The 15,983-nt window shown below is 45.3% G+C and overlaps 2 protein-coding genes across 2 annotated transcripts; both read left to right on the top strand.

Annotated features, from left to right (window-relative positions):
• Positions 1-1,751: 1,751 nt before the first annotated feature.
• LOC112638913 lies at positions 1,752-3,152 on the top strand. The gene has a single exon (XM_025411513.1). It carries the CDS (start codon positions 1,752-1,754, stop codon positions 3,150-3,152), a length of 1,401 nt encoding a protein of 466 aa, XP_025267298.1.
• Positions 3,153-4,718: 1,566 nt separating this feature from the next.
• Positions 4,719-6,209, top strand: LOC112638912. The gene has a single exon (XM_025411509.1). It carries the CDS (start codon positions 4,719-4,721, stop codon positions 6,207-6,209), a length of 1,491 nt encoding a protein of 496 aa, XP_025267294.1.
• The last annotated feature ends 9,774 nt before the right edge of the window (positions 6,210-15,983 follow it).

The raw sequence follows: 15,983 nt of genomic DNA, 5'->3' as shown, positions 1-15,983 counted from the left end.
CTTGTTTTGCTTCTTTAATTTCAAAACTCTTGATTCTAATTTCTTCTCTCGACTATTCTTCGATGAAATTTTTATTGCAGGATGTGCATTACTAGGCGTGCTCCTGTAACATACCCAATTTATTCAAGATTTTATTAAAGAATTTATTAAAGATAAACAAAAAAAAGGAAATTTGGTAAAAAAAGTTACTGTTTTACAAATAAACATGACATGAATATTGTTCAAAATTAAAATGATCATTCGAGTTCAAAAATCGCATAGCGAAATTCGCACGCTTTCGCTAATAAATAATCGAGAATTTAAAATTAACGGGCGTCGAGAATCTTCTCGAAATATTTGTTTGTTAGAAAAAAACTCGAACGCTCGAGTTATCTCGCCTTTTTTGCCATCAGAAAAAACGCTCGTTATTACCGCTGACAATATTATTGTCAACCGCCGTTAAAATTTACGCCGCTCATGGGCATGCGCGCCCATGCGTCACGATCAGCTGATCGCCAATCAGCTGATCTAAAAAGATTGCGCGCGTGGAAAACAGAGTATATCCGACATGAGACGTCATTAACAACCAATGACACACGCCGCAATAGTGTCACCGCTAAAAGATCAAATTAATTGGTCCACGTCGACGCGGGCCCAAAAATCCGCTCGCTTTATAACGGGCGCCGCGCGTGGACCAAACCAAGTCTCGCACTTATCGCTGCTCGCAGTACTCTAAAAACCGCTTCGAAAAACCGCTTGTATAACCGCAAATATATCGACCGCTTTCTCACTTGAACTTCTCTTTGTCAATTCGGCGTCTGAAATTTATGTTAATTTTTATTGTGTAAATTTGTTAATTGTGTGGTGTATAAAATAAAACTCAAAATAAAAAAAAAGAATTACGTGTCGTGTGAAGTCTTTTGCGTTAAATTAATCTGTTCGCGGCCATCCGTCTGCCGCGTTCTCAAAACTTTGCGCTGCCGCAGCAATCCGCGCTCACTCGCGAACATTTCTGGTCCTTCGAGCCGGATATTTTATATCCGCATCCGCAGTTTCGTGGGTGACGTTTCCAGTGCTGTGCAGTGCTGCAAGTCTCCTGAACAGACAGACAAGCAGATAAGTGAACAATGAGTGCCGACCTGAAGGCCTTGTTAGAGGCTCAAACCGACATCCACGGACGAATGTCTCGCTCCGTGGATAACCTCCGCAAGATGGGAGTCACCAACATCACCGCCGGTGCCATCCAGGCTCGCCTCACCATCCTCGACAACCTCTGGGCGAAATTCGAGGCTCAACACGAGCTGATACGAGCAGCGCTTAAAGACAGATACTTGGAGAGTGAGTACGCCAAAAACGACTTCATAGATACTGCGGAATGTACGTACGTGTCTCAGCGGAGCACGTTAAGCGACTACGCTGACAGGCTAAGCGCCAAAGCAGTTGTCGCACACAGAATCGAGCCGAAGTCGGAGTCTTCTCCCAAAACCGCGTTGCCGCGTATAAAATTGCCGCCGTTCTCGGGCGCATACGAAGACTGACCTTCCTTCCGGAACCTCTTCTTATCCCTCGTCGGAGAGAATCCGTCGGTCTCGAACATTGAACGGTTCCATTACCTTCGCTCCTGCGTGAAGGGATCTGCCGAAAAATTAATCCGATCACTAACGGTTACAAGCGAGAATTACGACCGCGCGTGGGCGATCTTGGCAAAACACTTTGAGAATAAAAAAGAGCTCATGCGATCAAATTTCTCTACCTTCACTGCCGTCGGGAAAATGAAGTCCGAGTCCGCCGAAGAGCTAAGCCGTGTCCATCACGCCGTTACGGCCACCGTTAACGCGCAAGAAAGCATCGGAAGACCTATCAATTCCCACGGGATGGATCTCCTCAATCACTTGGTGATCGAATTGTTCGAATCGCGAACGCGCCTCGAGTGGGAGTCTTCTACCAGCGATTCTCCCGATCCGCCGACTCACGAGGCACTCACTGATTTCATTAGTAAAAGGATACTTACCTTGAACGCCGCCAAACCCAAGATCGCCATGAAGAGTGCCGGGGAAGCCTCTCGGACCGCGAAGTCTCACTTCGCGAAAAACGGGCCCGACGTGTCCAAATGCGCCGCCTGCAAGGGCAAACACACGCTTATGCAGTGCCCCGAGTTTAAGTGCAAGTCCGCGAGCGAAAGAAAGTCATTCGTTGAGGCCAGCGGACTTTGTTTCAACTGTCTCGGGAACCACATGATGGCAAGGTGTCAGTCCATCAAAACGTGCTTCACGTGCAAGTCGCGGCACCACACGCTATTGCACGACGCGTACACCACACCAACACCACACGAAGCGAGCACTTTCTCCACGACACGCACTTCACTCGACAAAAAGGCGACTCTTCTCGCCACCGCGCGCGTCACACTCACCGACCGTCTGGGACGACCTCAGGATGTGCGAGCCCTGCTCGACCAGGGATCCGAAGTGTCCCTCGTCTCAGAGGACTTGGCGCAGCGCGTCCGTCTGGCACGCACCCGTTCCTCGATGTCCATAATTGGAATCGGAGAAGCATGCTCAGGATCCACTCGCGGAAGGGTGACGCTCGCTCTCAAGTCAAGAGTGACTGGAGCCCTTCTCACCGTAGTCGCCTACGTCCTTCCACGGCTGTCTTCCTACCAGGGGCCAGCAATTCAGGGCTCCACCACGTGGCCGTACATTCACGGCCTCACTCTGGCGGATCCGCAGTATCTCCAGCGAGACCCCATCCACCTTCTCCTCGGCGCTGATGCCTTCTCCGGGATCCTTCTCGAAGGTCTCCGTAAGGGGCGCAAGAACCAACCCATCGCGCAGAGGACCACGTTCGGGTGGATATTATCAGGAGGCTGCGGAGTCGTGACGGCCAACGACTCCCTCAGCTCCCTCCAGTGCACCATCGACCACGATTTGAACGCTTTAGTGCAGAGGTTCTGGGAGCAAGAACAGGAGCAGCCTGCTTCCGTCGTGCTCACGCCAGACGAAGAGCGATGTGAGGAGATCTTCGCTCGCACTCATGAGCGCCTCGCCGACGGAAGGTACATGGTCCGTCTTCCGCTGGCTGGCCCTCTTCCACCTCTTGATCACACGAGAAAGTCCGCCGAGCGACTTCTCACGGCAATGGAGCGACGCCGTGCCAGAGACGCCAGCTTCAACTAGCTCTATGGCAACTTCATGGAGGAGTACTCGGACCTGGAATATATGACCCTGGTCAAAACACCGCTTATCAAAAATTCCGTGTACTACCTACCGCATCACGGAGTGCTCCGGACTTCCAGCACGACCACCAAGTTGAGAGTAGTCTTCAACGGATCCCAATGTACGCCTGCCGGAGACTCGCTCAACAACACACTACTGGTCGGAGCCAATCTTCTGCCAACTCTCGCCGACGTCCTTCTTCGTTGGCGCTGGCACCGCTTCGCCTTCATCGCTGACATCGAGAAGATGTACCGGCAGATCCTGGTACATCCCGACGATCGAGACCTGCAGCGGATCCTTTGGAGGCGACAACGCACCGATGACGTCCAGGAGTATCGACTCAATACGGTGACATACGGACTGGCCTGTGCACCTTTCCTGGCGATCAGGACTCTCCGCCAATTAGCCGACGATGAGGAGCCGGCAAACCCCACGAGAGCAGTCGCGTTGAGGCGCGATTGTTATGTCGACGACATCGTCACAGGCGCCAGCACCCTGTCCGAGGCAGTCGAGAAACAGAGGCAGTTACGCCGATTCTGCACGGCGGGCGGGTTTCCCTTGAGGAAGTGGGCCTCAAATCACCAGAGGATCCTCGAGGAGATACCAAGGGAGCACCAACTTCAGCAGCCACACCACGACTGAGAGGACGAAGCGCATCCGACGCTTGGTTTACGGTGGCACCCCCGCAGCGACTCCTTCACATTCCGCCTCCAGCCTCGCACGACCGCCCCGCTGACCAAACGACAGGCGTCGGAGACGGCGCGAATCTTCGACCCCTTAGGCTGGTTAGCCCCAGTCACCGCTCGTGCAAAAATCCTCATCCAGTCAGCATGGATGAAACAGTTAGATTGGGACTCCCCACTGCTTCAATCAGATGAGACGTTGTGGAGACGTCTGCTTGAGGATCTTCCGCTGTTAGAACAGCTCCAGTTGCAACGATGGCTGAGGGCCGACAGTCAACCAAATCACGTTGAGCTCCACGGGTTTGCTGACGCGAGCGAGGTTACGCAGCCGCGTTTACCTCCGCGTGGTGAGCTCCTCCTCGACCACGATCAGCCTGCTTGCTGCAAAAAGCAAAGTTGCGCCCATTAAGCCCGTGTCTCTACCGCGCTTGGAATTGTGCGCTGCAGTCTTGGTCACTAACCTGACTTTTCATCTCCGCGAAGCCTTAGACTTGTTTTCAGCTCCAGTTACTCTATGGTCGGACTCCCGGGTCACGCTTCAATGGATACAAGGACACGCCTCGAAGTGGAAAACCTTCGTGGCCAACCGGGTGTCCCACGTCCAGACGAAACTTCCGGAGGCACGATGGCGACACATCCCAGGGCGAGACAACCCCGCTGACCCTCTCGAGGAATTGAGCCCCGGGACCTGCTCAACCATTCCCTCTGGTGGACGGGGCCCCCATGGCTCGCCAAGGATCCGGCGTTCTGGCCACAGCACGACCACGCCACACACGACGTCGAGGTGCCGGAGACGAGATCAATCGCCTCCCACTTGACGACCACGGAGAAAGCCGAGCCAGAGATGCTTCTTAGATTCTCCGATCTCCATCGCCTCCTGAGGGTCACCGCCTGGTGCCGATGGCGAGGCAACCCACCGAGTTCGAAGGCTCACCTCAATCTCACGCCTGACGAGCTAGAAGCAGCCTTGCTCCTCTGGCTCCGTTTGGTGCAAGCTCTCCATTTCTCCAAGGAGATCACAGCCCTGAAACAGAATAAAAAGTTAGTCAAGGATCCAATATCGAAATTAAACCCCTTCCTCGACGACCATGGGATCATTCGAGTCGGGGGCCGGCTGAAGCACGCTGTGCTCTCAGAAGACGAACGCCATCCGATCATCTTACCTCCAGAGTCGTGGATGACGCAACTCCTCGTCAAGGCACACCACAGACGAACGCTTCACGGCGGGGTTCAGCTCACCCTAGGACTGCTTCGCCTGCGGTACTGGATTCCCCGAGGACGCTCCATCGTCAAGGGAACCATCCACCGATGTGTCACGTGTGTGAGATGGAAAGCCGCAGTACCACAGCCCATGATGAGCAGCCTTCCAACGGCACGAGTCGCACCGGCACGTCCATTCCTGCGAACCGGTGTTGATTATGCCGGGCCGATTCTCATCCGAACCGGAAAGGGAAGAGGTCACAAGTCGCACAAGGGATTCATCGTCGTCTTCATTTGCTTCGCCACCAAGGCCGTCCATCTGGAAACCGCATCGGACTACTCCACCGACGCATTCCTCGCTGCGTTTCGGCGCTTCACTTCCCGTCGGGGCCTGTGCAAGGAAGTCTACTCCGACTGCGGCACCAATTTCGTCGGAGCGGACCGAGAGCTTCGACTCCTGTTTCAGGCATCATCATCCGACGGCCGACGCATCGCTCACATTGCAGCGTCCGACGGGATTCGGTGGAGATTCAATCCACCGGCAGCACCTCACTTCGGCGGGCTCTGGGAGGCGGCGGTGAAGTCAACGAAACACCATCTGCGAAGGGTCCTCGGAGACACGACCCTCACCTTCGAGGAGATGTCAACGTTCCTCGCTCAAATGGAGGCATGCCTCAACTCGCGTCCTCTTCAAGCACTTTCGGACGATCACGGCGACGTAACGGCACTCACTCCAGGACACTTCCTGATCGGAGCTCCTCTGCTGGCAGTGCCCGAGCCCTCACTGGCGGACGGCAGCTCCAGTCTTCTGTCCCGCTGGAAACTCCTCCAACGGATGCGCGATCAATTTTGGGAGAGGTGGTCCCGGGAGTACGTCAACTCCTTGGCATCCCGACCGAAATGGCTGAAGGACTCAGCCAGTCCCACCGTCGGCGCCCTGTGTCTCGTGCGGTCGGACACAACACCGCCGACCCGCTGGCCACTCGCCCGGATCACCCGGCTGCATCCTGGGGACGACGGCGTGACACGCGTGGTCACCATACGCACCACATCTTCGGAGCTTGTCCGGCCTCTCACCAAGATCGTCCTCCTGCCTGGAGCCGACACCGCAGCACCAACGCACCCGGATTCGTGAGCGAAAAGGAGCACCGTCTTTTATTTTATTCTTCTTCTTATATCTAACTTGTCCGTCCACTGAAATGTTTATCTCGGCCGGAGCCGTGCATTGTCCGATAATCGTACCGCGTAATCAACTTTTCGTTCATTTTTTTTCCGAACTTCGCGTCACTATCTGCATTCACGTTCAATCACCACTGCACTTCACTTGCGATTGTTTAACACACCAGCACTTGAGATTCATCACATTCGCGAGATCATTCACAATTCACAAGTATACGCCTCATTTCACTGCACCACATGTTCTCGCGAAAGACTCGATTAAACTAAACAACGTGCCTCGTACTACGTCACTCCACATTCCATTCATCACTCATTTCACATCTCATCAATAGCACAGTTCGCGACACCTGTTTGTAACCGCACACACTCGTAAATTTCGTCACGTACTGACGAGGCGGGCGGGATGTTCAAAATTAAAATGATCATTCGAGTTCAAAAATCGCATAGCGAAATTCGCACGCTTTCGCTAATAAATAATCGAGAATTTAAAATTAACGGGCGTCGAGAATCTTCTCGAAATATCTGTTTGTTAGAAAAAAACTCGAACGCTCGAGTTATCTCGTCTTTTTTGCCACCAGAAAAAACGCTCGTTATTACCGCTGACAATATTATTGTCAACCGCCGTTAAAATTTACGCCGCTCATGGGCATGCGCGCCCATGCGTCACGATCAGCTGATCGCCAATCAGCTGATCTAAAAGGATTGCGCGCGTGGAAAACAAAGTATATCCGACATGAGACGTCATTAACAACCAATGACACACGCCGCAATAGTGTCACCGCTAAAAGATCAAATTAATTGGTCCACGTCGATGCGGGCCCAAAAATCCCCTCGCTTTATAACGGGCGCCGCGCGTGGACCAAACCAAGTCTCGCACTTATCGCTGCTCGCAGTACTCTAAAAACCGCTTCGAAAAACCGCTTGTATAACCGCAAATATATCGACCGCTTTCTCACTTGAACTTCTCTTTGTCAATTCGGCGTCTGAAATTTATATTAATTTTTATTGTGTAAATTAGTTAATTGTGTGGTGTATAAAATAAAACTCAAAATCAAAAAAAAAATTACGTGTCGTGTGAAGTCTTTTGCGTTAAATTAATCTGTTCGTGGCCATCCGTCTGCCGCGTTCTCAAAACTTTGCGCTGCCGCAGCAATCCGCGCTCACTCGCGAACAAATATTATAAACAAATAATAGATTACATGAGATCTTTATATTGCAAAGTAAAAAAATTAAAAATATTATAAAATTATATTATAAAATTAAATAATTTAGTATCATTAACATTAAATAATAAAAATTATCAAATTATTATGAAAAATACCATTATGAGGTGAAATAATGTTAATATATAAATTATATTTTAATAATTATTTTTAAAAATCATATTTTAAAAATATTAAACACATACGCACACCATACACATATACATACCTCTTTTATTATAGTATAAAAAAAACTTACAGTTGAGTTTCAGCATTTATATCCGTAGACGATAATTTGGAAGATGTCATATGACTGAAAAATATAACATAATTTTATAATTAAAAAATATAACATAATTTTATACTATTCTTATTCAAAGTACTGTAACGATGCATCCCGGTGCATCGTTACGATTCCCGGCATAACATCCGCCGGAAGCTGCCGCCCGGCAGAAAACCCGCCGGGCAGAGGCAGGGGCGCGGTGCGCCGACCTTTTTTAAGACTCCCAAAAACCGCTCGAACTAAAATTCGGCCGAGCATCGCCAAACAGAGTCGATGTGGTCCGAAGCGTCGACCGGCGAAAGCCCGCGTTCGGCTCCTACCCGAATCCCTCCGAACGGGCCCAACCGTACCGTTTTCCGAAAATCCGTTCGGAAGAGGTTATACCGCCGCGCGCCGACGCGGGCAATTAGCCCGTATAAAAAGGGCCACATTTTGACTCTAATCACATTTTTTCGATCCGCTCGAAGCAGTACGCTTTAGAAGCAATCCCGAAAATCCTACCGAACACACAAAAAAGCCGAAGACAAGAGGTGGAGCGTGCTCCGTCTGAGAACGAGTGTTCTCGATTCCGATGCCAAAAAGTGCAATCCGCCTGATCCGCAGCTGAAACCCTCACGGAAGGTGAAGCTCTGAACCGCCCCGGATCGGGAGATACCGATCCAGCTGCATACGCATAAACCATCCTTCGCGACCCGCTCCTATACCGCACACGCAGCGCATACATTTATTGTTACCGTCGAGCGCATACCTTATTGTTACCGCCGAGCGCATTTATCTGTTACCGTCAAGCGCATACATTCTATTCTTTTGTTGTTACCGATACCGACATTTTAAGCGCTCCGCGTATTATAAAATCACGTCATCCGCCGCCGTTATTAAAGCGCATAGACCGAATATATCGAACGCGGACTTTAAATCGCGCCGGGGAATAAACAGTCCCGCGAAAATAACCGTCGATTCCGAGAATCTAAGAATTCTCGGAGCATCGGAATTGCCCGCAGAAAAAGCGCCGCAAAAACTCGCGCCGTCTCGCGCTTCGTAAACACCGGCCGGCGTCTAATATCGAGACCGAAATTAAAGCCGTTTTTGATTACCGCATAATCGTTTGCACACGAATGTTATACACATCACACACGCACACACACACGCACGCACGCACACACACACACACACGCACACGCACACACACACACACACACACTTGTACACTACATGCAAACTCAATAAACACTCTCGTTTTAGTACTAGTTACATACACACGTATTTTATTATTTGTACCTGGATCCGACGACTATCCGCAAATTGATGATACCGCGCGATAACCGGGAAAATCGTTCGTTACAAAGTCTTACTTATTTCTTAAAGTGGCACATTAAATTACTTTCTGAAGTCATTAAGTCTTCTTTCAAAAGATATATTCGGATGTCTAAATCTTACGTGAGAACTCTTTAAGAGTACTTTTAGAAGTCATATTGTTGTGTGAGAGGTTGAAGAGACATCAAAATGTTTTAATAAAATATGAATAATAATCAAATCTTCTTTCACTTTTGCCATCGTTTCCAAATAATTATTAATATTAAGTTAGGATCCATTATTATATACTTTTCTGTGGATTAAAACTTCTGAATTACTTTCTAAATATGTAAATACTATTATTCAAATTATAACTTTAAATTTTAATTTTAACTAAATTATTAACAATTAGGATTAATACAAGATTAATAATAGATTTAATTAATATTTTTTTGAATGGTGAGCCTACTGGTCATCATAGACATAGTCTATCATCATAGACATAGTAAGTATACACCGAGCACCCAGTGTATAAGCGTTAAGCATAAGAAAAGAAAAACAAAAGATGTAAGATGAGTTTCTTTCTCTTTTCAATGGAGAAGTGCTCCCCATTTCTCCGCCACCGATCGTCCTTAACGGCCTTAAGAACACATGTACTGTTTTAAAGTTAAAAAGATTGAAGTAAATATATACTTCAATTTTTATAACTTTATAAATATTGCACACATTTCGCTTCACATACTTGTATGCAGAGCATTGGTTCCCCATGATAGACGGGATTCGATTGCTCACGTCGCCAATTGGCCAATTCAAAATAGGACTCTCTGATTGGTTAATCGTTGCTGGTTACCCTAGGCACAGGTCGATATAATTGGTTGTAGTCAATCGGGATGTGAGCAAACGGGACGTTCCCCCTTCATCATGCGTACTTTTCGAGACGCGTAGGTTATGATGAAGACCAATCGCAAATCTTCTTAAGGTGCAGTCCCATGGAACAGCGTATGACGTATTGGTGTACGGCGTAAAAGAGCTTGGCCAATTACAGACTTTACGCTCGTTTTCGTTACGCTAGCACAAATTTTACACAGATTTGTGCAACGTTCCGGCATTTACAAAGTTTAATCCACCTAATCTTAATCAAATAAAAATGAAAAAGATGCAAATCGATAATTTTTTAGTATAATCAGAGAGAAGCCTGAGAGGGACCACGCTGCCGTTTTTCAGGGAGCGCTTTCCCTACGTCGTACACTAGCGGTGCGTATGTATATCCATTTTACGCTGCCTGGGAGCTACATGGCCTCATCCACTTTTGGTGCCGATAAAACAGTCAATTTTGATTCATGTTCGTGCTACATCTACAATTTGTATTTTTTTTAGCTGCGTGATTTCTTTTTTATTGAAGCATATATTATAAACATCAATGCTATTAATGAAATAAGTTTGTTTATATATAAATACATATGTGTATAGAATATATGCTATTCTCGAAATATAAAAACACAGAAAAAATTATATATATAAACTTCTTAGTAAATTGAATTTTATTTAAGACGATTGTAGAATAGAGACAATTTTTCAGATTAATAATTTCAGATAACTTTTCTGTATGTTTTTGTAATCTTATTATAAATGTTATGCACAATAAAATATACATCTTTTTACAATAATATAATCTAAGAGATCTGTATATTAAAAATTGTTTTTCCCTTTTTCATTCTTAAAACTAAAAATATATTAATCATAAAAAGAGTGGTAAAATGATAATTTTAATTTAGAAAAATATTAACACATCTTATGTAAATATAACATAAGTGCCGAAATTATTGAGGCTGACATTAATAGTGCGTGATGGCTAAGTGTTAAAGCGTTCGATATATCACGACGTGGATCACGGTTCGAATCCCATGTTTTTTTTGTTTCACTATTTTTAAAGTTTCTCTATAAATTATATTTTACAAAAAAAGGATATTTAAATTATACTTACATTTAAATTATATTAAATATAGTTATTGTATAATAAGCAATACAATATTATTAGAAATATATATTTATGTGTTTTTTAATTTTATTTATAAGAGTAAATGTACAATAATTGATTTAAAAATTTAATGAATAGTTTAAAAGGCAAATTTGTTTATATATTGTGACCGTTAAATTTCTTATCTGTTGAAATGGGGAAAATTATTGAGAGAACCGATGGTGTTGGTCCACGGCACACTTTCGGCACGATCGTCCTCTGTCGACTCGGCGGTCGCAAAAAGCAAGAATTTTTGGGCGCCAGGCGCGACTATCCGCGCCGCGCGAAACGCTAATTAATAGCGAAGAAAATCGGAGGACCGATCGTGACGGCCCAAAATCTCGACAGCTCACGCAAATGATGTCGGTAGAGGCGTGGAGTTTGCGGAGAGCGAAGGAGAGGAAGTCGAGAACGGTCGTAAACACTGAAAGAAAACTAATAGTAAACATAAAAATTCATAACATATATTTCATCAAGACAAGAAAATCGAATAAAATAAAGACGTATTTAATCATGTGATTGTCATTCAGACATAAATTTTCGCGCACGACCAGTCGCAATTCGGTGGAATTTGTCGTTTACATTAACAGCGGCGGCGGGTCCCGTGAGCGAAACAAAGCATGACAGTACGCTATCGATGCGCACGGCCGCGATCAAGAGCGAGCGAGACAGAGCATGGATCACGCGGTCGATGCGTGTCTACCATGGAAAAGTTGGAAAGGGCGAATAAATCATTAGCTGACGGATTAATGAGGGTACGGCAATTAATCGCACCCGCGATACTGTTCTCGCTCACCCGAGATCTACCCGACAGCAATCGATATTTTGCGAGCCCCGCGCGATGGAATGCGGCAGGGCGTACGGCGCAATACAATGACGTCACGTTAATACGACGATTTTCGGTCGAAACACAAAGATTTTCTGACAAATTACGACAGCCAAAACGCACAGGTTATGCAAATAACGACGAAATAAACTCACAACGACGATAGATCTCACGAAAACGCGGACAATTTGCAATATATGACAACGTGAAATATGACACGGTGACTGGCAGCAGCGTTTCCCGGGGAAGCAGCGGTCCTGCAACAAAAGCTCGAACGAATCGCTCGGCCTCTCTGTTATTCGAGTATTTGCCGAAATCGCGGAAGAACGGAAACGTTATTGGCGTATGAGCCACGTGTGATAAACGCGAATAATCGATATCACCCGACACATAAAATCGAGGGCCTGACATGATTCACCCGAGCGGCAGCGAAATTGTTGGCCTTACGGAAGTGATCGTTCATCTCACCAGAATTGTCCTCCAAGATCGTCAACGAAAAAGGCTCTTATGGTTCTCCTCGGGATCTACGTCCTTACACGTCACTCGTCTGCCGAACAGTGAGAAGCGTGAGGTCCGCGGGAGACACGTCGGCGATCGTTTCCCCCCATTTTCCTCGCCAAATCTAATTGGCGCAGGGCCGTGTCGCACCCTTCGCGGGTTGATCCTTATCACGGCCGTAATTCCGCCATATGGGCCCCGGAAATTTTCGGCCGCAAAGAGAAATAATCTTGGCAGCAAGCGCCCCTTGCCCCACCTGACTTCCTCGGGGCTCGGGAAATCCTCCGGTGATCTCCACAGGGTGGCTCCCGTTATACTCCCGGTTCCGAGTGCAGAGTCCGGTTCCGGTTGGGATCCTCGCGACACCGCTCCGTATTGAGGTCTCCCACGGGGATGTTGCCGTGTTGAGTGCGCATCCTCTCTAAGTCTCTTTGAGCCTCCCCTTCCGAGCTGCGATAATTAAAAGAAATAAATCGAGGGGGCCGGCATGTGTTCGCGGCAGCGAACAAATTTGAATTAGGATGAATTAACAAAATTGATTCACCTGACGTGCTCCATTCTAGTCGGCGGAACCCCCGTCCTCACTGTATCTCCTCACATCCTGTCCGCTGTCCTCCTCCTGACGACCGGTTGAGACGAAACGATACCAAATCCGCTGAAAAGGCCAACGCGAATCGCAAACGCAAAACGGGCGCGCAGAGGCGCGTACACAAAAAAAAAACGCAAGAGAGAGAAATCGCAAAAGAGGACCGCTCCTAGGCCCGCCATAGGAGAAGGATGCAGGTTCCGAAAATGCTCTCTCGGTCGGGCACTTTGCCCCTGTGACGGACAACGCACGGGCGTCACGTCACAATATATATAAATTTATATATAAAATATATATATAAACAAATTTGTCTTTTAAACTGCGCATTAAATTTTTAAATGATTTGTTTTTCTTTACGTGGGGGGAAAACTTCCAAAGACACCCTCGATTCCAAGGAAGGAAATCGAGAGTAGTGTGGGATTCTTATCCTTAAAACCGCCACGGTAGCCTACTTGTCCTGTATAATTTTAAAGATGGGATGTGGCCACATCATTCCATCATTACTCATGAATAGAAAAATTATCCATCTTGAAAACTAAAAATATACTAAATGAAATTAGTGTGTATTAATTATTTTTTCAAAAACAGCATAAAAAAATAAATATTATTATGCAACAACATGTTTCAAACAAAGTTATTATATTAAATAATCTATAAAAGAAGTAATTAAAATCGATCACCACTGGCAATATTTATTGAGGTAAAAAATCACAATCACGACGTTTCGACCATAGGTTTTGGTCCTTTTCGAGTGAACTACAAAAAATTATTTCCAGTAATACAACAAACAAGAAAAATTAATATTACTAAAATACATAGATGATCAAATAAGATTTGAGCAACAAGTTATATACATACAGTAATTAAATTACCAGTTCTATCGTGAGAAATAAGAAATCACTTCGCCAAGATTATCATGTTACTGTCTCCATCAACACACAGAGAAAGACTAGACAACCTTTATTATTCTATCATAAATATTGTTTAAATTTTCAGTATCCTTTTGTAAGTTAATCGTGTTGTCAAACTTTTTTATATAAAACATTTCGGCAATTTCTCTCTTTCTCATGTGTTTCTCATTGTGTAAGATAGTCGGTGATGACCAATCGAAGTCATGGTTAAATTCCACTTTATGCTTGCTAATAACGGAAAAATTACTTTCGTGCACTTTTATGTTGTTGCGATGTTCTTTTATACGAGTGCTTACATGTCTTTTTGTTTGGCCGATATATGATATGTTACAATTTTTGCAGTCTAGTTTGTAAACGACTTCCGTTCTGTTATTAATGGGCAACCCCTCTTTACCACGTTTAATTAATGAGATGAGTTTTTTAGGCACATTATAAACGACTTTAAAGCCTATTTTTTTAAAAACGCGATCAACATCATCACTCCAGCCATCAACAAACGGCAAGGAAATGTACGAAGGTGTAGCTGCATTGTCAAATTCATTGTCAGTATTCGTGTTATCGCGATGTTTCAAAAAATATAATCTTTTTTGCACATGACGGTTGATGATTTGATTCGGAAAGCAACTGTTCGAAAGAATCCGCCTAACAGCGTCGATATTCTTAGCATGAAACCGAGTGTCCGCTAACAAAATAGCGTGGTCAACCAGATTGTAAATGGTAGGTATTCAGTTTGTATTTCAAAGGGTGTTTGGAGTGGAAATTAATATATCTATTGGAGCAGGTGGGTTTCCTGTACCAATCAGTCAGAAGACGACCATTAGATCGGATAACAATCGTGTTCAAGAAACTGATACAAGAGTCGACCTCGGTTTTATGCGTAAATGTTAGGCGTCGATGAAAATTATTAAAAGTCGATTTAATCTCTTCAACCTTTGATCGTGGAACAATAGTAAAAATGTCATCGACGTACCTATAATAGATCGAAACACCGAAACTCAGCAGACAATGCATTTCCATCATCCATCACGATATCTGCCAGGATAGGTGACGAGGGGGAACCCATAGGACTACCGAAAATCTGTTCGTAAAAATGTCCATTGAATGAAAAACTGATGGAGTCCAAAACCGTTTCAATCGCGTATAAAGCTGGGCTAAATTCAATTTCGTGTTAGGAGCAATGTGACTCCAACGTTTAGTGACAGCAATATCAAATCTTTAGGAATATTCGTGAACAATGCAGTGACATCAAGAGAAATCATTATTTCGTCATCCCTGATAGTTTTGTCTTTCAAAAGCAGCGTCCAGCCATCCTTGATATGCGATTTAGGTTCCAAGATCGAAATCTCTAGTATATCGTGAATGTATTGCGCGACGTTATATAACGGACTACCGATGGATGACACAATGATACGCAGTGGGTAACCAGACTTATGTATTTTCGGTAAACCGTAACATCGTGGTAAATTGCCATTAGTTGAGTTCAATTTTTTATATGTGGACTCATTAATTAACTCATTACTGCGCCAAGATTTAACAAGAGTATTGATTTTATTCGTTAATTTTCTGATCGGGTCTTTGTTCACTTTTTTATAAGTGGATTGGTCGTTCAAAAGTGCCTCCATTTTTTCCACGTAATCAGTTTTATTCATGACAACTGTGACCTGACCCTTATCAGCCCTGGTGACAAACAAATCGTCATTATTGCGTAGGAATTGTTTACAAAGAGAGAGACTGTCTAGAACATATCTGTCTATAAAGTTTACATGTCTCTTCGCACGAAGGAATCTATGGAGGGAATTAGCGACAGAGTTTCTGGTCATTGCGTTAGCAGTGTCAGGAATGCGGTTATAATTGATTTCAAAGTTCTTCAAGGTCTCGAGAACAACATTGACTCGGTCTTTCGCGTGACACTGAAGTAACGGTAATCCGAAATTGTCACCAAGACTCAGAACCTCAAAAACCCGATCAGGAATATTCTTGTTACTAATGTTAATCAACCATCCAGTTTTGTCAATATTGTTAAAAGGATTCAAAGCAGTGTCATACTCAACAGTCAAATTATTAAATTTTTTAATTAAATTAGATTTTATATAAAAAAGTTTGACAACGATTAA

This window comes from Camponotus floridanus, unplaced genomic scaffold, assembly GCF_003227725.1.
Source record: "Camponotus floridanus strain SB8 unplaced genomic scaffold, Cflo_v7.5 scaffold106, whole genome shotgun sequence".
In the NCBI taxonomy this organism is placed as follows: domain Eukaryota; kingdom Metazoa; phylum Arthropoda; class Insecta; order Hymenoptera; family Formicidae; genus Camponotus; species Camponotus floridanus.
This window is presented reverse-complemented; position numbering and strand designations above follow the sequence as displayed.

Excerpts from the sequence above, each read along its gene's own strand:
- LOC112638912 (XM_025411509.1), top strand. The coding sequence starts at position 4,719 with ATGCTTCTTAGATTCTCCGATCTCCATCGCCTCCTGAGGGTCACCGCC.
- LOC112638913 (XM_025411513.1), top strand. The coding sequence starts at position 1,752 with ATGAAGTCCGAGTCCGCCGAAGAGCTAAGCCGTGTCCATCACGCCGTT.